The sequence below is a fragment of the Urocitellus parryii genome, chromosome 9 (genome assembly GCF_045843805.1).
Source record: "Urocitellus parryii isolate mUroPar1 chromosome 9, mUroPar1.hap1, whole genome shotgun sequence".
NCBI lineage: Eukaryota > Metazoa > Chordata > Mammalia > Rodentia > Sciuridae > Urocitellus > Urocitellus parryii.
The window spans coordinates 68,102,205-68,125,170 of record NC_135539.1 but is presented as its reverse complement, the minus strand read 5'-3'; the positions used below and the strand labels follow the sequence as shown (position 1 = coordinate 68,125,170).

The 22,966-nt window shown below is 41.0% G+C and overlaps 1 protein-coding gene across 1 annotated transcript in view; it reads right to left on the bottom strand.

Annotated features, from left to right (window-relative positions):
* Ccdc3 (coiled-coil domain containing 3) overlaps positions 1-9,344 on the bottom strand; it is a 102,744-nt gene extending 93,400 nt beyond the window's left edge. Inside the window, exons 1-2 of the mRNA XM_026408554.2 lie at positions 8,971-9,344; positions 6,041-6,215 (exon numbers count right to left, since the gene is read on the bottom strand). Coding sequence (XP_026264339.1) covers positions 6,041-6,215; positions 8,971-9,344 — 549 coding nt within the window. The remainder of the gene's footprint in view (positions 1-6,040; positions 6,216-8,970) is intronic.
* Between the last annotated feature and the right edge of the window lie 13,622 nt (positions 9,345-22,966).

Below are 22,966 nucleotides of genomic sequence, written 5' to 3'. Positions count from 1 at the left end.
TATCCCCATCCCTGTTCTTGCAATGAATCACAAGTTTTAGGACCCCTAAAAGCAGAAAGCTTTTTATAATTTTTAAATGTCATTTTTAAAGTAACACTTTAAGATGATCAGTTTACAGTAATAAACTGTCACTCTTCACAGTTTAAAAAAAAAAGTACTTTCAAGTGTGTGTTCTAATTAGACACAACAACCTTAGAAAGTTTATATAACTAGTTTTTCCATTTTATAGATAAGAAAACTGAAGTTGAGAAATTAGGGGACCTGCCTAAGGTCATTTCACTGGAGACAGCAAAGTCAATCTAGATCTTCTGATTAAGAGTTTACATTCCTTCTAAGGCAGCTTAGAGAAGCAAGCTCCTCCATTGTGCTTCCAAAAAAGGAAAAGAGAACGTGATGGCAGCATGACCTTCACCGATTTTATTTCAATCTCATGGCATTTTATGACAGACTATGTAAGTAAGGGTCAGGCTAGGTCCTGGTCCTAGGGGACAGTACTGGCAGAGAAAGAAAAATATCCAACTTCTGTTTTGACTGTTAGACTCAACCAGCAGGAGAAAAGAGGAAGGAAAAATGTCCTTGGCTAGTGTGGAGAGAATCCTGCCAGGAAACACTCCCATGTGCCAAGGACATCCCCCAAGCCCCATTAACACCATGACACCGAACCAGAGAGGCACTGAGCATTTGGTAACACTACTGACTTCTTGGCAACTTTTGAAAGCAAGATTGTGTTTCTATTAACTGAGGGGTGGGTGGGATATGTGAAGATGGAGAGGCGCTGGAAAGGAACCAGAGTGTGGGAGGGTTCTGCTCCCGAGGACCGAGTTGTGCGGCGCCCGGGGTGTGCAACACAAAAATTTTCCCTATGTAAGATTTTCCTCCTGTTCCATCGCTTCACCTCCAGATCTACTCTCCAGTCCCAGATTCACGTGCTCCTCCAAGATCAAGACAGGGAGAACCATCAGTAAAGGGAATGAAATGTGTCCTTTGCAACTGGAGTCTGGAACATTATAACAAGTTATAATGCGAGAGTTTGGGGGATAATCAAGTATTTTCAGAATGATATCTGATCTTTTGACAAATGGATTGTTATCAAAGGTATAGCTATATAAGCAAAGCTCTCACGCAATGCAGGGCCAAAGGGCCAGGCCTAAAAAGATGGAGGCTGAAGAGAAGTTTAGACAACAACAGCATCCACAATGGGAAGCTCGAGCTTGCTAACATGCCTTCAGGGTTTGCAGCCCCAGATATGCTGCAAGAAAGGCATTGGTGCAGAGTTCAGGACCATTTGCAACTGCTTTCAGAACACATGAAGGCTTAGTGTGCTCTGATGAACAAGTCTCCTAACACCTATTCCCCTTGGAATAAAAAGGAACTAAACAGCAGTTTTGATCCCTTCTAAGCTTCAGGGGAAAATATAGATTGTTCCTAAGATTACATGATACATTTAGCCTGGGTAGGATAGATAACGTGGTGCTCACCTTCCCAAGGAAGAAGACATTTTAACTTTTTTTCATTTTTTTTTTTAAAGAAGAGAGCAAGTAATTATCAGTAATTCTACATCTAACTCTTCAAGCAGCCATTCTCAAAGTTAATCACTCCAGACTATGCAAAAATATCCCCAGGAACATCACAAAATAATCTTTAAAGTGTTTAATTTTAGCTTCCAGTTAAATTTTAAAATGAGCTAATTACATTAACTCTTATGTGATCCCTTTTGATATGGGCAAAACATAAAAATGGAAGCAGTCAAAGGTCTGGAAAGTTCAGGGTGCCTCCAATTTAACTGCCCAGCAGCCCAGCACTCTGGAACAATTATATTCCTCCCATGAGATATTGACTCTTCCTCCATTATGTTGCCCTCCCACACTTTGTTATCAAAGAGACCAGGGCCACTAATGAGAAAGGGAAAGGAATTCTCCCCAACATCAACATTCGATCAGCAGAAATAGCTCTGTCTTCACACTGAAACAATTCTCCATGGTCCTATTGTCCTTTCCCCCCTCCCCAAATGATGGAAAAATCTAATTCCAAAGAAATGTTAATGGCTTCATTATGTGACCATAAATCGAACAAGTTATAATGCGAGAGTTTGGGGGCTAATCAAGTATTTTCAAAATAATATCTGATCTCTTGACAAATCTATTGTTATCAAGGGTCTAGCTATATAAGCAAAGCTCTCACGCAATGCAGAGCCAAAGGGCCAGGCCTAAAAAGATTGTGTTTGGAATATGTTAGGTGTGACTCAGGGTTGGGATACTCAGGCTTAGCCTTGGAGCATGCAATTCACTACAGAGTGACCAACAGTCAAGCTTAAGAAGGGAAAAAGAAAACAGGTGGAACCATGGTGGGGACAAAATATAGGACAAGCTTTCAGAAAAGTCAGGCAAAGCCTGGAGGGGATGTTAGAAGAATCTAGATTGTTGTCAATATGGTAGAGGAGTTGAGGAAGGAAACACTTGATACTGGGAAAGAATAAATATCTTCCGTTGACTGGATGTACACTGCGCATCACACTAGCAGCTTCTGTACTAGAGTATAAAGAAGATCTCTGGGGGCAGGGTGCCTGGGTAGGAGATAAGAAGGTTTGGCAGAACGAATCAGACAAGAGAAGTCACTTCCTACATGGATGGCAAGAAGGTTGCCACCTAATGTATGCAAGTTGATTTCTAACCTGTGAAAAAAAGCTCCTTATTCCACGTGAGGCCCACATCAGTACTTTCTCCAGCAGTCTGACACAATGCCCTGACATCACCTTTGATGGGGACTGGGAGTGATGGGCCACTACTCCATAGTTAAACTGACCTGGCCCACTCTCCACCCAACTCTGGTGTGGGAATGCCTTATTTTGGAAAAATAATAATCCTCAAATGTCCCCAAAACTGGTATTTGGCCAAACTAGAAGATCCTTTTATATTTTTATACCCCAGAAATCATGATCCTTACATTATACAATCACAATGGTCACCCTATAAATCTTAGCAAGCATCATTTAAAAAAATCAAAAATGTGGGGTTCGTGCCAGGGATGCAAGGTTGGTTCAACTTGTGAAAATCAATAAATGTAATTCATCACATCAACAGACTTAAAGATAAGAATCATATGACCATCTCAATAGATGCAGAAAAAGCATTTGCCAAAATACAGCACCGCTTCATGTTCAGAACATTAGAAAAACTAGGGATAATAGGAACTTCTCTCAACATTGTGAAAGCTATCTATGCTAAGCCCAAGGCCAATATCACTCTGAATGGAGAAAATTTTTTAAAAGCATTTCCTCTAAAAGAAGGAATAAGACAGGGATGCCCTCTTTCACCACTTTTATTTAACATAGTCCTTGAAACTCTAGCAATTAGACAGATGAAAGTAATTAAAAGGGATAAGAATAGGAAAAAAAGAACTCAAACTATCACTATTTGCCAATGACATAATTCTATACTTAGAGGATCCAAAAAATTCCACCAAAAAACTTCTAGAACTAATAAATGAATTCAGCAAAGTAGAAGGATATAAAATCAACACCCATAAATCAAATGCATTTCTATACATCAGTGACAAATCCTCTGAAAGAGAAATTAGGAAAACTACCCCATTTACAATAGTCTCAAAAAAATAAAATACTTAGTCATCAACTTAATGAAAGAGGTGAAAGACCAACAATGAAAACTACAAACACTAAAAAAAGAAATTAAAGACCTTAGAAGATGGAAAGATCTCCCTTGTTCTTGGATAGGCAGAATTAATATTGTCAAAATGACCATATTACCAAAAGCACTATACAGATTTAATGCAATTCCAATCAAAACCCCAACGATGTCCCTCATTGGAACAGAAAAAGCAAACATGAAATACATCTGGAAAAATAAGAGACCCAGAATAGCCAAAACAATCCTTAGCAAGAAGAGTGAAGCAGACCTTAAACTATGCTACAGAACAATAGTAACAAAGACGGCATGGTATTGGCATCAAAATAGACTTGTAGACCAATGGTACAGAAAAAAGGACAGAGACAAACCCACATAAATGCAGTTATCTCATACTAGACAAAGGCACCAAAAACATACATTGGAGAAAAGATAGCCTCTTCAACAAATAGTCTGGGAGAACTGAAATTCTATATGCAGCAAAATGAAACTAAACCCTTCTTTCTCACCATGCACAAAATTCAACTCAAAGTGGATCAAAGATCTAGGAATTAATCCAGAGGCCCTATTCCTAACAGAGGAAAAAGTAGGCCCAAATCTTCATCATGTCAGATTAGACCCTGACTTCCTTAACAAGACTTCGAAAGCATAAGAAATAAAATCTAGAATCAATAAATGGGATGGATTCAAACTAAAAAGTTTCTTGCTCAGCAAAAGAAATAATCAATGAGGTGAACAGAGAGCCTACATTTTGGGAGCATAGTTTTGCCACATGCAGAGATAGAGCACTAATCTCCAGGATATATAAAAGAACTCAAAAAACTTAACACCAAAAAAACAAACAACCTAATCAATAAATGGGCTAAGGAGCTGAACAGAAACTTCTCAGAAGGAGAGAGAACAGTCGATCAACACATATATAAAAAAATGTTCAACATCTCTAGTAATTAGAGAAATGCAAATCAAAACTATTCTTAAGATTTTATCTCACTCCAGTCAGAACGGCAGTTATCAAGAATACAAGCAACAATAAGTATTGGCAAGGATGTAGAGGGAAAAGGCATACTTATACATTGTTGGTGGGACTGCATATTGGTGCAGCCAATTTGGAAAGCAGTATGGAGATCCTTAGAAAATGTGGAATGGAATCATCATTTGACGCAGCTATTACACTCCTAAGTCCTTTTAAGTCAAAGGACTTTAAAGCAGCATACTACAGGGATGCAGCTACATCAATGTTTATAGCATCTGAATCCACAATAGTTAAACTGTGGAACCAACCTAGATGCCCTTCAATAGATGAATGGATAAAGAAACTGTGGTATATATACACGATGGAATATTACTCAGCATTAAAAGTGAATAAAATTGTGGCACTTGCAGGTAAATGGATGGAGTTGGAGAGTATCATGCTAAATGAAGTTAGCCAATCCCAGAAAAACAAAGGTCAAATGTTTTCTCTGATAAGTCAATGCTGATCCATAATTGGGGTGGGGTGGGGGGTAACATGGGAGGAATGGGGGAACTTTGGATAGGGCAGAGAGAAGGGAAGGGGGGGGGAGAATGAGGGTAGGAAAGATGGTGGAATGAGATGGACATTATTACCCTAGGTACATGTATGAAGACACGAATGGAATGACTATTGTGTGTACAACCAAAGAAATGAAAAATTGTGCTCCATGTGTGTACTATGAATTGAAATGCATTCTGCTGTCATGTATAACAAATTAGAATAAATAAATTTTAAAAATAAAAAAAAAATCACAGAAGTGTTAGCTATGATTGTTGTTTAGTTTCATCTCCTTAAGGAGTTTTTCTTCCCTTCAAAGATAACTCCTTAGGACTGGGGTTGTGGCTCAGTGGTAGAGTGCTTGCCTAGCATGTGTGAGGCACTGGGTTTGATTCTCAGCATCACATATAAATAAATAAAAGTCCATCAACAACTAATAAAATATTTTTTAAAAAAAGACAACTACTTAGAACCCTAGATGTCAATAACAACAGTCATAATGACTTATGTGTATTGAACACTTTTTAAGCACATTGTCAAGGTATTTACACATTTACATTTTTATATATTTAAATCATATGGGGCCAGTCCTATCATATAAATGCTACCATTCTCTCCCTTTTGCAGAAGGGGAAACTGAGGCACAGTGTGCCAACCCTCCTCCCATCTCATTTCCACACTTTGAGGAAAGCCCCTTATCAAACAGCAAAGCCTTAGGAATCCAAAGTTCATAAGCAGTGTTTCCTGACATGGAAAGGAAACAGAAGAGGATGGAGGCTTTGGTCCAGATTTTGGAACAGGACCCTTAATTCCTTTGGTTACAAAATTCAAACAAGATAGGGCTATCCTGCTACTTCACTACATGGCACAGGGTTCAGCCAATTCTTACCCTATTGTCTTCCTGGATCTCCCAGTCACTGGAGAAAGTCACTAGCTGCTGCCCTTGGGAACAGTTAGAGAACTGGAAAAGGCTGGAAAACATCCTCCTGTTTTCCTGTGTATCTGGAAAGATGGCATCTTGGAAATTGACTCCATGAGGCAAGAGGTTATAATTTTCATCCATCCTAATAGAGAAGAGGAAAAAGTCAGAGATATACACATGACCACTGGGGACATACCAACTTTAATCAAGAGTCATCAAGAATGTGAGGGTTGTTATGGTTTGGATATGAGGTGTTCCCCAAAAGCTCATATGTGAGACAATGCAAAAAGGTTCAGAGGAGAAATGATTGGGTTGTAAGAGTCTTAACCCAATCAATGAATTAATCCCCTTATAGGGATTAACTGAGTGGTAACTGAAGTGGTTGGTGTGGCTTCAGGAGGTGGGAATTGGGGCATATAGCTTTGGGGTATATATTTTGTTTTTCTGGAGAATAGAGTCTCTCTACTTTCTAATCACCATGATGTGAGATGCATTCCTCCACCGCCCTCTCCCACTGAGAACCAAGCTCTAAAAACTATTCAACAACTCTGATGTTCAGCCTCTCCTCAAGCCCTGAAGAATGAAGCTGGCCTTCTATGGACTAAAACCTCTGGAACCATGAGCCCTCAAACTTTTCCTCCTCTACAATTGTTCTGGTCAGATCTTTTAGTCACAGCGGCAAAATAGCTAACCAAAACAAGGGTCTTGCCAATTTCATTGTGATGTCTGGCATGGCTCTCATGAAGCAGTTACAACTTCTAATTGTTTTCTCTGCCTCTGACTACTTAGGTTTATTCTTAAGGTTTTCAAAAGAATGAGTTTGGCCAAAGGAGGCAGGAAAGTGTGTGCATATGTCTGTTTGTCTCTTTGTGTATGCCAGGGGCCTTCCTCCTCCTGGATCTCCTTTCCTGGTGAGAGAGAGGCCAGTCATAATGACATGGGCTCAAGACCCAACACGTTTCAATTTCTCTAAGCTTCAGTATTCCCATCTGTTCAAACAGGATTATAATAGTGCCTACTTTCCTGGTGGTGTGGCAAGGATTGCACTAGAAAATACAATAAAGCACTTGGAGCAGAGTGAAGGTAATATAAATAAATATATTTACATGTATAATAAATATATTTATCAGTGAGTCATTTAACAGAGCCTTGTAGAAAGCACTTGCTGGAAAGATTAAGTCGTGAAAAAGAAAAACGAGATGAATTACAATCTGAGCAAAAGCAGGCAGGATGGCCTCCCCAGTGAGTCTCCTCTGCCACTCCCCCTTCTAGAGTCTGTTCCCATCTAGTGGATCCCAGAATAACAAAAGAGGAAAGATTTGTATGCAGTTGTCGACACACTTCAGGGCAAGACAGCCCTGTAAAATGAGAATCTGTCAGACTACTGTTTTGTATGTCTGCCCTAACTTTTTGTAAATATGTAAGAGCAAAAGATGAAAGAGTTGGCTGACCACCGGAGCCAGTGGACAAAACTGCATTTCATGATTTAAAAAACTGGAAACAATAATGTCTGCTCAAGTACTTGGGCTCACCCCCACTCTTGGAAAATAAAAGAGTTGTTGAATAGTTTTTAGAGCTTGGTTCTCAGTATTTTTCCTAAATAAAAACATGAAAAACCTAAGTTTCTCTGTATCAGAAAGGGCATTCTCTCAGTCCTCACAGACTTTATTTAGAAACTAGACTTTCCTGGCAATTATAAAAAAAAAAAAAAAGAAAGAAAAAACTAATCTAGCTAAACCACTCAAGCCAACACAAAGCAGGACATGTGTTCTAAACTTAGATATTCTGGCTTCAATATGGAAAACACGTGTTGCCATCAGCTTATGAACGTCCCTCTGTGGAACTGTTTTCCTTCTGAGAAAGAATGTGAGTTAAAAAATGGATCTGCAAATCCAGGCAGAGTCATGCCACCTCAGACTGGGGAGGCTGGAACTGTCATTGATCAGAGACAACTTTGCATCAATTCACTTCACTATCTTGAAATACAGGTAGATTTCATTTGGATGTTTCTCTCAGATGTTCTATATCACTCTTAATTCAACTGCAGTTAATCAATGGATTTAGGGTTCCATCTGCTGTTCTGCATTTCAAATTTCGGTAGAATTTATAGTCAATAAGACTTGACTGAACTCTTGGGTACAGCATTCCATCCTGACCACAGGCCAATTGCTTGGATGGTCACAGACCACAGGAGGTCGAGAATCACTGGAAACTATCTGCAGCCTCTTTTCAAAACATTGTGACCCAGGGTCTGAACCCCAGCAGGCCCTCCCATCAAACCTTTGCTGTTTTAGATAACCAGGTGGTGATGGGAGACAGTGCATTCTTGCACTGAAGTCAGTGGAAGGGGTTGGAGGGGAGAGAATGAAGATTGGCTAAGCAACTTCTCCGTCACTGGTGCTTTGCAGGCATTACTGTGTTTTAGTACCAACCAGCCTTGCTTCTCACTTTATGCAAGCGAAGTTGTGGAAGTTCTTGAGAAATAACCGGCTCAAATATCCGTCAGGCAGAAGGGCAGAGCCCGGATCCCAATGACTGAGTGGAAAGACTGTTTTTCTGCCCATCCTAATCTACTCCTACTCTATTTGAAGCCAGTTTAAAAGATGAGTCAAATGGATTGTTGGAGAACACTTTTGACCCTGTGCCTGAAACACGGGCTCTGTGTACCTTAACACCGAAATCATCTGCGTTTTTAAAAGAGCCTTAGGCAGGGGGGGTGCCAGGATCTTTGCAGAGAAGTCCGACGGATCAGGAGAGAATAAAGAAGCCTGAAGCGGAGGGCCCTAGGGCATATTCTAGTTTGGCACGCACAGGACCCCTGGGGTTCCCCCACCTGGCTGCAGGAAACTCTAACCTACAGGCAGAGGAGGCGGTGGCGACGGCGGTGCCGGGCTCACCTGAGGAAGAAGAAATAGGAGTAGTCCTGGACCACGGTGTGGGAGTGGCAGGAGAAGTAGCCCAGGCCGGTGAGGTTGAGCCTGGAGCCTGCGGGCACCTCCAGCATGCTGCCCCACGCCTGGTCGCACAGCATCTCGACCTCGGCCGAGTAGAAGAGCCCCCCCTGGCCGGCGTGGTACTGCCAGGGCAGGTAGTTGTAGAGGCCGGGCTCCTCCGGGTGCAGCGCCAGCACCTTGGCGTACACGATGGTCTCGGCCAGCTCCGCGCGGCAGCCCTCGCTCAGGGGCCTCCAGTCGGAGGGCAGCTGGCAGGCGCGGGCGGGCGCGGGGCGGCCGGCCAGGCAGAGCGCGGCGAGCAGCAGCGGGCGCAGCATGCCGGCGGGCGGGAGGGAGGGCGGGCGGGCGGGCGGGCGGGAGGGCGCGCTAGCCGGGGCTCATGGCCCGACCCTCCGGGCGGGCGCAGGGGGCAGCGGGGCGGCCTGGCTCTCGGCTGCTCGGGGGAGCTCGGGCGCCGCTCTCCCTGCCGCTGGGCTCGCGGTGTCCCGCCAGCACCCGCCAGGCTTTAAAAGGGTCGCGGGGCCGGGCGGGACGGGCGCCCGCCTCCAGCCCTGCCCCCTGCGGCGGAGGCGGGGAGGGGGCGGCGGCCGCGCGGGTTGGGCAGGCGGGGCGGGCGGGACCCGGGAGCCCTGGTGGCCCTAGGACGGGGTCCGGACGCTGCAGCCCTCCTCTAGCTCCCGGCTTGGGCTGGGTCAGGGCTTGCCAGGTGAGTTCCAAACGCGGCACCTTAGAACAATTGCTATTTACTTGCAGGATTACTCTGCATCAAAACTTTTTTATATAGTTCATTTAGAGTCAAAATACGTAGCAATCGAATTTGATTTTATCATCCCAGAGTTTTTAGTGTGGGCTAATAAACTTTTTAAAAGATTCATTTTCATTCAGCTTCTGAATCCTTTTTTTTTTTTTTTTTTTGTAGGGGATTGAACTCGGGGTCACTCAATGGCTAAGCCATAGCCACAGCCCTATTTTATATTTTATTTAGAGACAGGGTCTCACTGAGTGGCTTAGCGCCTTGCTTTGGCGGAGGCTGACTTTGAACTTGGATCCTCCTGCCTCAGCCTCCTGGCTGCTAGGATTACAGGCGTGGACTACTGCACCTGACTTGAATCTGATTATTTTTTAATGGTGATCTTCAGAAAGCCTTGATAAGAGATTCTGAATACTCTACACCTGAGAAATAAATTCTGGAGTAAATTCGAAACAGCTGATTGTGAGTCAATGAGCGATTTGGTGCAGACCCAAACTCAACAATATACTCCCTAAGCTGACTTTATTATACCTAATGTAGTAAGAAGAAACAATAGTGCTTACTTATAAAAAATGAATATTATATTTTATATCCTTGTAGCATGCATATCACACACACTTATATATTCATATACATTATACATCTATCATACCTATTGTATGTGTACATGAGCTTCATTAGCAAATTTGTTTTCAAGTGGAGGACTCCGTTCTGCAAGCAACGTATTAATTTGGATCTCTGCGTGTTTCAGCTTTAAACCCCAGTAGCATTTCTCTGTGAGTTCCTGGGGAAATCTGGAAGAAGGAGAGAGTGTATATAGAAATGGGAGTGAAAATTCAAAGGCTGGCCTTAACTCCTCAGGACCCCATATACCTGCAGTCAGGATAATTCCGTTGAATGGTTGAATGGTTAATGGTTGCTGTGGACATGGGTTTTGAAAAGCAAGTCTTGGGGTAAAAAAAGCTCTGGGGTAGGAGGGGCTGGAGGGTCTCAGGAAGAAAAGGGAACAGAAGAAATCAGAGGGAAAGCTTGGAGTGTCCTCAGACATTGAAGGATCAAGACTCTGGGCTCTCCTATCAAGCTCTTCCGGGACTCAAGGGGCACACTACTCACTGGTCAGTGACCCAATCTACTAAACTCTTAGTCTCACCCATGTTGTGATGGACCCAAAAGCAGTAGGAAGTAAGAGTGAGCTCTTCAAAGACAGTGAATCCCTGAAAGTTTTGTAGGAAAAACTTAGTCAAGGGGAACTCAAGGGACAGCATTACCAAGGGTGTATGACTCTCCTTCTTTCACCTGCCGTGGTAGAATTTCACAGCAAACAGTATTCAAGGTTAAAACACCAGAGACTGTTTTTCTGGAGTGCTAATCTGTCTCTTACTGAATATTTAAATTATAAAATTTCATAATGTTATTATATCAGTCACCTAGGGCTACCATAACTAAATACTGCACACTGGGTGGCTAAAACAGCAGATGTTTATTTCTTCCTGTTCTGGAGAATAAAGTTCAAGATCAAGAAGCCAGCTTGATGTCCATGAGGCCTCTCTTTCTGGCGTGTAAATGGCCATCTTCTTGCACATCCTCACAGCAAGAAGTAGCCTTTCTTCTGTGTACTATGCAGAGACAGATCTCTGGTGCCTCTTCCTTTCTGATAAGGTCATCAGTTCAGTGGATTAGGGTCCCACCTTTATGAATTCATTTAACTTCAGTTATCTCCATAAAGTCTTATTTCCAAATGTATTCAGTTGGCGTGAGGTTTAGAACTTTAACATATGAATGGGGAAGTTGGGGGAGGGCACAATTCAGCCCTTAACAGTTGTTTAGCAGGTGTTCTGCAGGTTTGCTAGAGAAAGAAACAGGATGTAAAATGATTTGTTTTGCTGGAGAGCAGACTTAGTAAGCATTGCCAACTCATGATATTACCAATTGCTTATGTTTATTCATCGTTTGGTATAGGCCAAGTACAGTTGCAAGGACTTTACATATGTTATCTTAATTAATCCTCCAAACAATTCCAAAGGAAATACTACTATATGTTCATTTTGCAGATAAGGAAACTTAGGCACAGAGAGGTTAAATGACTTACCCAAAGCTAGAAAGTGAGCCAGGATTCAAACCCCAGCCATCTAAGAACTCCAAAATGAGAATAGGGACAAAGATAGGAAATATCTTAGAGGAACAAGTTGGCCCTTTGTTTAGGATGCTTATAGAATATATGATTAGTAATAATCTTGGAATATTCCCTAGTGGAAGCTGGAAAAGTGACCTAATATTAATGTTATATTATTCAGGAGCCCTGCTCTATTTCAGCCCTGCATTATCATAGAGAGAGACAGGACAGTTTTTAAGAAAAAAAAAAAAAACCCTCTTCTTTTTAATTGCATCTTCAAGTGCCTCAGAGGTCTGGAAAAGATTTGTCTACTTCTACGGACCTTAATACCTTGACTTCTCTTTCCATTTAGACAAGCAAATAAATAAAAAGCAGTGCATGTGCTGTGTTCCCTCTTCTTGGATAAACTTAACAAAACCAAAATTCTTCCAGTACTCTCCAGAATGTATTTTCCAGAAGCCCTTTCCAGAGATTGTCCTTCTTGTGGATTCTGAGGAGATATCAGTCATGTCTTCCTTCTCTGTTAGAGCAAGCAGAAGACCTCACTGACTGGAAGGGAGCCACTGGTGTGTCCCCTAGTGAGCAATTCCTCTTCCAAGACTAAGACCTTCCAATAAGCAGAGCTCAAGGTCACCAGAATAGAAAATGAAAATTCCATGAATGAATTATTGGATTTAATCATGAATCAAGCCACTTGCGCCCCTTGATCCCAAGACTCATCTATTCTGGTTATGAGATGCATAATATCATATGTTGTTTTCTGTTTCAAAGGATAGACAGTATCTTTTAAGACAGCACCTCATGATTTCAGGGTGTTGCCTGCCAAGTGACACTCTAACAGAATCTTTCCTAAACCTTTACACCTTTCCAAAATTTACCAATTGCTTCCATGTGATGTAGCATGTGGTGTAGGACCAATCAATTCTGGGCCATGAGCCCTCTGTACTTCATGGCTTTGAAAGAAGATCCTTTGGGAATCACTCATCAGAAGTGATGCCATGGGGAATTCCATGATGGCGGATAATGTGGTTGGTGAACCCACAGATGACACTACTACAAGAAGCATTATGGGCAGAGAAGCAAATCCATAGGCAGAAGGCATCTATTCCAGTCGGCAAGATAAAAGTGGTTTGATATAATCAACCTGCCACCAGGTGGCTTGCTGTTTTCCCAGGTGAATGGGGCCATATCTCTACTGAATTCTTGTTGACACTTGGTAGGCCCTCAGCAGTACTGCTAGCCAGGCCAGCCTTGGTAAGTGGAAGCCCATGTGGTTGCCAATGAACAGCTTGTCTCCCTCCCACCATGGCCATTCTGTTCATGGGTTCACTGAACAAACACTAGGGACTGACCAGCACCCCAGAGTGTGTGCTTCTCCTACCCAGTTACTAAGAACCTCCTCTCCACTGAATGCTCTTTGATCATCATTCACATGAGATTCAAATGTCTTCACAATCTGTGACCATTCTGAGAGGTCCATTTATATCCCTCTTGCCCATATATCCTTGTCACCAATTTTCTCCTGGCCCGTACACTCCTTGATTCCAAGACTCTTATTCTGGCTGTGAGATGGATAACTAAATGTATGCCTTGGAGTTCTACCCAGGGAGAATTTTCCTTCACCAATATTCTTTAGGATCATCCCTGAGTGGGACCTAGTAGAAGACTATATAATACAGAATGAGCAGTAAAATAGCCTTGAGCTATTTATTTCTCAGCCAATTGGTCTTTTATGATTTGGATTCAGTTTGTATCCCAAGGATACATATACTGGTCCCCGATGGCCCCCTAGTATTAAGAGGTGGTGGAAACTTTAAGAACTGGGGCTTAATGAGAAATAACTAAGCCATTGAAGACATCACTGTTGGAAGGAATATATGCTGGTCTTGTGGACTGAGTTAGTTCTTGTGAGAATGAGTTGTACTAAAAGAGCCAGACTGTTCCCCACCCTTGGTCTCTAGTCTCATCTCACCATGTGATTTTTCTCACCTTTCACACAGGCTCTTTCCATGATGCCACCTGTTATTAGACCCTCACCAGAGACTGAACGGATAGGGCTTCCCACTTGAACTTTTAGTTTCCAAAACTATAAACTAATTCATCTTCCTCTTTTCTTCATAAAATTCTTAGCCTCTGGTATTTTGTTGTATCAACAGAAAAGGATTTGATCCATTGTCATAAGGAATATCTCCAAAAGACCATTGACCAAAGGAGGGAGAAGGGGCAATGTGCCTTCAGAATCATGGGAAACTAACTTGTACTTTCTGGACCTTCCCAAGCCCAGGCCCTAATATACCATTTCCATTTAATTATGGACCATTGTTTTACTCACAGAGCTTTCCGGCTGGGTATGTCAGGTAAAACCTAGTTCATAATGAAAAGTTCAGTTCACATGTTTCCCCACATGGGTAGGCATTCGATCTCTACCAAGGCTGATGTTAAGAGAGAAGCTATTTTTTTCCAAAGGAAAATAGTCATGTCCATGACAAGGCATAGATTTGCCTGGTTCAGCCAGGCATGGTGGTATATGCTTGTCATCTCAGCCACTTGCTAGACTGGGGCAGGATTGCAGGCTAAGGCCAGTCTGAGCAACTTAGTGAACCCTGTCTCAAAATAAAATTTTAAAAGGGCTAACCTGTCTATGCCTTTGGGAAAAGGTGGGGAGCTGGGGTGTGGCTCAGTAGAAGAGCACTCTGCTAGCATGTTGAGGACCTGAATTTAATCCTAGAGGCTGGCGCTTATCTGGTCGTTGCTTGCAAGAGACTCCATACATAGACATGTACATGGACACTCTGTAATAGACACTTTGCTGCAGATCCTTCTGTTGTTCATTTCTGTTCATCAGCAGCTTTACAGGCAACTTTACAGATATATGTTGCCCCACAAGACAAAGGCTAACCAGGAATTTTTCCTCTTTTTCCATTGTAGGTGGTCCAAGGAGCAAGCACTTTACTTTCACCTTGGATAAGTGATAATTGAACACTGAGAAGCTTCATTGATGTGGCAGAGCCTTGAATTTTTATGGGGCTTATCTCCCTCCTATCTCCTGTTCTACATATATCTTACTAAGGTCTCTAAAGAACCTGATACTTTATGAACTTCATGTCCATTCACCATAATGTCATCAATGTGGGGGCCCGTGTATGTTTTGTGAAATATCCAGGTCATCAAGGTCTCTGGTGGCAGAGAGCAGGAGCCCGGTGCAAGAATATGAAAGTATATTGTTAACCCTGACAAGTAAGAGCAAACTGTTTCTGGTAGTCTTTACACATCAGTATGAGGGAAAGTTAGGTAGGTAACTGCAAAGCACATGCAAAAGGACATGCTGATTTTCTCTAGGAAAGACACTTCATCTGGGACAGGATGTGAAATTTTAGTCACCATCTCATCAAGGTTACAGTAGACCCCATTCATTTTTTAAGATACATACAACTTTTGAATGGGCCAAACTCAGAAATCCAAGGAGCTTGATGAGGGCATGTGATATCACCACCTGCATTTCTTTCAGATCTTTGATGTCAGCATTAATTTTTGCCATCCCCCCAGAGATAAAGATTGCTTATGATTTACTCTGTTGGTAGGAATAAAGCTGTAGAGGCTTCTGCTTAGTCCTTTCTACAATAATGGCTACCACTCATGGGTCAGAGAGCAAATGTCAGGATTTGTTCGTTGTTAATTGTGTCTATTGCAAATCACCTCTTCATAAGCTGGGGAAATAACCACTAGGTGAATTTCTGGATCAATTTACTCCAACATGGGTCTGATTTGTACTAAAATACATGTTTTATCTGAATATTATTAACATCTTACTTTGACTTTGGGGCTACAGTGGTACTTGGGTCCTTCTGAGATTAGTGTCCATTCACAGCCAGTTTACAGTCATCCTCCAAGGACCTGGTTACTTTCTTTTTCCAACACACAGAACTTTTAGTAGATCTACCCAGGACCCTCTGGAGAAGTCTTGAGGGAAAATTTATGATGTGTGCTTTGGTGATGGTGCAAGTCCTTCCCCAAGGACACCTGACCGACCCTTTAATCTAAATGGCCCTGTGTCTGTGATTTACTTATGTCTGGAAACCCAAGAAGAGGCTCAAACTCTCCCCTGTGGCCACTTGGGTCAGGTTTTCAGCTACCAGACATCGTTTCTCCTATAACACACAGATCAGGCATCCCTCTGGGAATGTCCATACATTTGATTTAGAGGACATCATGACCCCACGATCCACTGGCAAAGATGTCTGCCAGTCAAAACATTCTGAATACCAGCACGACCCTCCCACTCTTCATGGTAGACTTCCCTCCCTCGGCACTTAAGGACAGCCCCTTGGCCCCTGGTACTTCAGAATCCCACTGCTTCCTTTGGAATCAGGGAACCCACTTCAGTGGTGGCATCTTCTACAGCCATACCTGGCCTAGAAAGAGGACTAATCACAGAGATTTTCAAGAATACAGAGTCTCCCTCTCACTCATATATGTTTCATTGCCTTCATAAAGGGAATATCTGGGTCTCCAGACACTGGGCTGAGCTCTGACCTTAATAATTATTCTTGTCGACCTTAATTATGGCCACACTGATCTTATGAGGGAAATTTCTACAATGATAGAACTGAACCATAGAAGATAGACCTAAGGAACAGGATGAAGTGGTACAGCCTTATCATCCCATAGACCCAGGAGGCTTAGACTGGAAGAGATGAGTTCAAGGCCAAGCTAGGAAACATAGAGACCCTGTCTCAGTAAAAGAAAAAAAAAGAGATATATCTGGAACTGTCCATTTGTCATTTCCTCCTGATGTAAATTTTTTAAAATCCTTGTCAAAATGCCATGAAATTTTCTTGAGTTTGATTTTTAAATTAGCCTAAATTAGTTATGGAAAATAAATGAGTCATTTCTTCCTTTTCCTTCTCTATTCATTTCCTTTCCTTAAAAACTTAGTCCTAAAAGTCTTTAGTTGAGACCAGGCAATTTAGGTCTCCAAGTTGAGGCAGGAGAGGAATGGAGGGTCTCAACAAGAAAAGGGGAGCTAGCTTCTGCCCAGGACTTCCCACTGCAGGGATGAGCCACAAGGGGTAAAGAGAGTGTCAGTGCAGAAGACTGATCCAGTGCAAGATGTCAGAGCCCAGAGAGGGTGAGGAGGGAGTGGGTGCAAAAGAGTAGCTTGTCATGAGGGTTTCAAGTCCGGAAGGCGAGAAGGACGACCAGGTGGGACGGCAGGCTTTGCCCTGATTCCACCAGTGTCTAAGCAGGGTAAGGAGGAGCCTCACAGGGTGCAGTCGAACATGAGTGTCAGAAGGCAACACAGTGAAGAGGCCATCCACATGGGATGTCAGTTCATGAACAAGTGGGAAGAGCTTCCACGGGGAAGAGACACTCCAGTCCAGGTGGTGGAGCATGGCTGGGGTGAGATGGCTTCCATGCAGAAAGGGAGCCCAAGCCAGGGAACTGACAGCCAAGCAGAGTACAGAGAATGTTAATGTCAGGGCAGGCACTATCAGAAGAGTGACTGTCAGAGCCCAAGTATGATATAGAGGTATCTGCAGGAGCTGTGGGATGGTGGCAAGGATGGGAGAATGGGCACACACACAGGAGGCAGTCCCATAAATTTATTAAGGATAACAGACCCCAGTTTTCCCACTATTAAGGGAAAGATAGAGGGAAGGGTAAATAATTCAACTTTGTGGAGCTGAAATATGAATTCATGATTTTTAATATTAATAGCAGATATAGAAATAAATGTAACTGTGTGTAAATTTGTGTGTGGATTTATATCTTTATCTCAAAAGCTTTAGTGCAATTTCAAGTTTTAATATTTTCAGAAACATATTCTTAGTATATATACACATATATAATATATAAAGAGAGATTCTTTTTATCTTTTTTTTATTGGTTGTTCAAAACATTACAAAGCTCTTGACATATCATATTTCATACATTAGATTCAAGTGGGTTATGAACTCCCATTTTTACCCTGTATACAGATTGCAGAATCACATTGGTTACACATCCACATTTTTACATATTGCCATACTAGTGACTGTTGTATTCTGCTGCCTTTCCTATCCTCTACTATCCCCCCTCCCCTCCCCTCCCATCTTCTCTCTCTACCCCTTTACTGTAATTCATTTCTCTCCTTGTTTTTTTCCCATTCCCCTCACAACCTCTTATATGCAATTTTGTATAACAATGAGGGTCTCCTTCCATTTCCATGCAATTTCCCTATTCTCTCCCTTTCCCTCCCACCTCATGTCTCTGTTTAATCTTTTCCTCCTGCTCTTCCTCCCTGCTCTGTTCTTAGTTGCTCTCATTATATCAAAGAAGACATTTGGCATTTGTTTTTTAGGGATTGGCTAGCTTCACTTAGCATAATCTGCTCTAGTGCCATCCATTTCCCTGCAAATTCCATGATTTTGTCATTTTTAGTGCTGCATAATACTCCATTGTGTATAAATGCCACATTTTTTAATCCATTCATCTATTGAAGGGCATCTGGGTTGGTTCCACAGTCTAGCTATTATGAATTGTGCTGCTATGAACATTGATGTGGCAGTATCCCTGTAGTACGCTCTTTTAAGGTCTTCAGGGAATAGTCTGAGAAGGGCAATAGCTGGGACAAATGGTGGTTCCATTCCCAGCTTTCCCAGGAATCTCCATACTGCTTTCCAAATTGGCCACACCTGTTTGCAGTCCCACCAGCAATGTACAAGTGTACCCTTTTCCCCACATCCTCGCCAGCACTTGTTGTTGTTTGACTTCATAATGGCTGCCAATCTTACTGGAGTGAGATGGTATCTTAGGGTGGTTTTGATTTGCATTTCTCTGACTGCTAGCGATGGTGAGCATTTTTTCATGTACTTGTTGATTGATTGTATGTCCTCCTCTGAGAAGTGTCTGTTCAGGTCCTTGGCCCATTTGTTGATTGGGTTATTTGTTATCTTATTGTCTAATTTTTTGAGTTCTTTGTATACTCTTGATATTAGGGCTCTATCTGAAGTGTGAGGAGTAAGATTTGTTCCCATGATGTAGGCTCCCTATTTACCTCTCTTATTGTTTCTCTTGCTGAGAAAAAACTTTTTAGTTTAAGTAAGTCCCATTTGTTGATTCTAGTTATTAAGACTTGTGCTATAGGTGTCCTATTAAGGAATTTGGAGCCCAACCCCACAATAGGTAGATCGGAGCCAACTTTTTCTTCTATCAGATGCCGTGTCTCTGATTTTATATCAAGCTCCTTGATCCATTTTGAGTTAACTTTTGTGCATGGTGAGAGGAGGGGATTCAGTTTCATTTTGTTGCATATGGATTTCCAGTTTTCCCAGCACCATTTGTTGAGGATGCTATCCTTCCTCCATTGCATGCTTTTAGCCCCTTTATCGAATATAAGATAGTTGTAATTTTGTGGATTGGTCTCTGTGTCCTCTATTCTTTAACATTGGTCCACCCACCTGTTTTGGTACCAGTACCATGCTGTTTTTGTTACTATTGTTCTGTAGTACAGTTTGAAATCTGGTATCGCTATACCTCCTGATTCACACTTCCTGCTTAGAATTGCTTTTGCTATTCTGGGTTTTTTAGTTTTCCATATGAATTTCATGATTGCTTTATCCATTTCTATAAGAAATGCTGTTGGGATTTTGATTGGCCTGCGTTGAACCTGTAGAGAACTTTTGGTAATATTGCCATTTTGATGATGTTAGTTCTGCCTATCCATGAACAGGGTATATTTTTCCATCTTCTAAGATCTCCTTCTATCTCTCTCTTTAGGGTTCTGTAGTTTTCATTGTATAAATCTTTCACCTCTTTTGTTAGGTTGATTCCCAAGTATTTTATTTTTTTTGAGGATATTGTGAATGGGGTGTTTTTCCTCATTTCCGTTTCAGAAGTTTGTCGCTGATATACAGGAATGCCTTTGATTTATGTGTGTTGATTTTATATCCTGCCACTTTGCTGAATTCATTTATTAGTTCTAGTAGTTTTTTTGTAGACCCTTTTGGGTCTTCTAGGTATAGGATCATATCATCCACAAATAGTGATAATTTAAGTTCTTCTTTTCCTATTTTTATGCCTTTAATTTCTTTCCTCTGTCTAATTGCTCTGGCCAGTGTTTCGAGAACTATATTGAATAGAAGTGGTGATAGAGGGCATCCCTGACTTGTTCCAGATTTTAGAGGGAATGCCTTCAATTTTTCTCCATTCAGAATGATGCTAGCCTGAGGCTTAGCATAGATAGCTTTTACAATGTTGAGATAAGTTCCTGTTATCCCTAGATTTTCTAATGCTTTGAACATAAAGGGATGCTGTACTTTGTCGAATGCTTTTTCTGCATCTATTGAGATGATTATATGGTTCTTATCTTTAAGTCTATTGATGTGGTGAATAACATTTATTGATTTCCGTATATTGAACCATCCTTGCATCCCAGGGATGAATCCTACTTGATCATGGTGCACAATTTTTCTGATGTGCGTTTGTATCCGTTTCGCCAGAATTTTATTGAGGATTTTTGCATCTAGGTTCATTAGAGATATTGGTCTGTAGTTTTCTTTCTTTGAGGTGTCTTTGTCTGGTTTCGGAATCAGGGTGATGTTGGCCTCATAGAATGAATTTGGAAGAGCTCCCACTTTTTTCTATTTCCTGAAATAACTTGAAAAGTATTGGTATTAATTCTTCTTTAAAGGTTTTGTAAAACTCCGCTGAATACCCATCCGGTCCTGGGCTTTTCTTGGTTGGTAGTCTTTTGATTGCTTCTTCTATTTCATCCATTGATATCGGTCTGTTCTAATTGTGTGTATCCTCCTGACTCAGTCTGGGCAAATCATATGACTTAAGAAATTTATCGATGTCTTCACTATCTTCTATTTTATTGGAATATAGGTTTTCAAAATAATTCCTAATTATCTTCTGTATTTCTGTAGTATCTGTGTGATGTTGCCTTTTTCATCCCATATGTTAGTAATTTGAGTTCTCTCTCTTCTTCTCTTTGTTAGCGTGGCTAAGGGTCTGTCGCTCTTATTTATTTTTTCGAAGAACCAACTTTTAGTTTTGTCAATTTTTTCAATAGTTTCTTTTGTTTCCATTTCGTTGATTTCCGCTCTGATTTTAATTATTTCTTGCCTTCTGCTACATTTGCTGTTGTTTTTCTCTTCCTTTTCTAGGGCTTTGAGATGAAGTGTGAGCTCATTTATTTGTTGGTTTTTTCTTTTTTTTTTGAGGAATGACCTCCAGGCGATGAATTTCCCTCTTAAAACTGCTTTCATTGTGTCCCATAGATTCCGATATGTTGTGTCTGTATTTTCATTTATCTCTAAGAATTTTTTGATTTCCTCCTTTATATCTTCTGTAACCCATTGATCATTCAGTAACATATTGTTCATTTTCCATGTGATGTAGGATTTTTCCTTCCTTCTTTTATCATTGATTTCCAGTTTCATTCCATTATAATCAGATAAAATGCATGGTATTATCTCCACCCCTTTATATTTACTGAGGGTTGCCCTATGGCATAATATATGGTCTATTTTTGAGAAGGATCCATGTGCTGCCGAGAAAAAAGTATATCCACTTGATGATGGTTGATATATTCTATATATGTCAGTTAAGTCTAGGTTATTGTGATATTGAGTTCTATAGTTTCTTTATTCAACTTTTGTTTGGAGGATCTGTCCAATGGTGAGAGAGGTGTGTTGAAGTCACCCATAATTATTGTGTTGTGGTCTATTTGATTCTTGAACTTGAGGAGAATTTGTTTTATGAACATCGCAGCACCATTATTTGGTGCATAAATATTGATAATTGTTATGTCTTGTTGGTGAATGGTTCCATTTAACAGTATATAATGTCCTTCCTTATCCCTTTAATTAACTTAGTCTTGAAGTCGATTTTATTCGATATGAGGATGGCCACCCCTGCTTGCTTACGAGGACCGTGTGCGTGGTATATTTTTTCCCAACCTTTCACCTTCAGCCTGTGTATGTCTTTTCCAATCAGATGTGTCTCCTGGAGGCAGCATATTGTTGGATTTGTTTTTTTAATCCATGTTACCATCCTATGTCGCTTTATTGGAGAGTTTAAGCCATTAACATTCAGAGTTACTATTGATATATGGTTTGTACTTCCATCCATGTTTGATTATTTATCCTTTTTTTTAATTTTGTTTATTTCTCCATGATTAGCTTTCCCCCCGCCCTCTGTCTTTACAGAGGCACTTCCCACTGATGGTTTTGGTTATTGTTTTTCATTTCTTCCTTGTGTAGTGTTTTGCTCAAGATGCTTTGCAATGCTGGTTTTCTGGCTGCAAATTCTTTTAACTTTTGTTTATCATGAAAGATTTTTATTTCATTGTCATACCTGAAGCTTAATTTTGCTGGATACAGAATTCTTGGTTGGCATCCATTGTCTTTCAGTGTTTGAAATATGTTGTTCCAGGATCTTCTCGCTTTCAGCGTCTGTGATAAAAAATCCGTTGTTAACCTTATTGGTTTACCCCTGAATGTAATCTGCCTCCTTTCTCTTGTAGCTTTTAATATTTTCTCTTTGTTCTGTATATTGGATATCTTCATAACAATGTGTCTTGGCATTGGTCTACTGTGATTTTGTATGGTGTCCTGTATGCATCTACAATTTGTGTATCCGTTTCCTTTTTTATTTCTGGAAAGTTTTCTATAATTATTTCATTCAGCAGGTTGCTCATTCCCTTGGTTTGAACCTCTATACCTTCCTCTATCCCGATGACTCTTAAGTTTGGTTTTTTTATGTTATCCATATCTCTTGGATGTTTTTCTCGCAATTTTTTACCACCCTTTCTGAGTTGGCTAGACTCTTTTCAAGATGATATATTTTGTCTTCATTATCTGACGTTCTGGCTTCTACTTGCTCCACTCTGTTAGTGATACTCTCATTTGAGTTTTTAATTTGGTTTATAGTTTCCTTCATTTATAGAATTATTGTTTGATTTTTTTTATAATCTCTATCTCCTGATAAAGATGCTTAACTTCTTCTTTTATCTGTTTATGTAATTCATTTTCAATGTGTTCTTTCACTGTTTGAATTTGCTGTCTCATATCCTCTTTAAGGTTCCATTC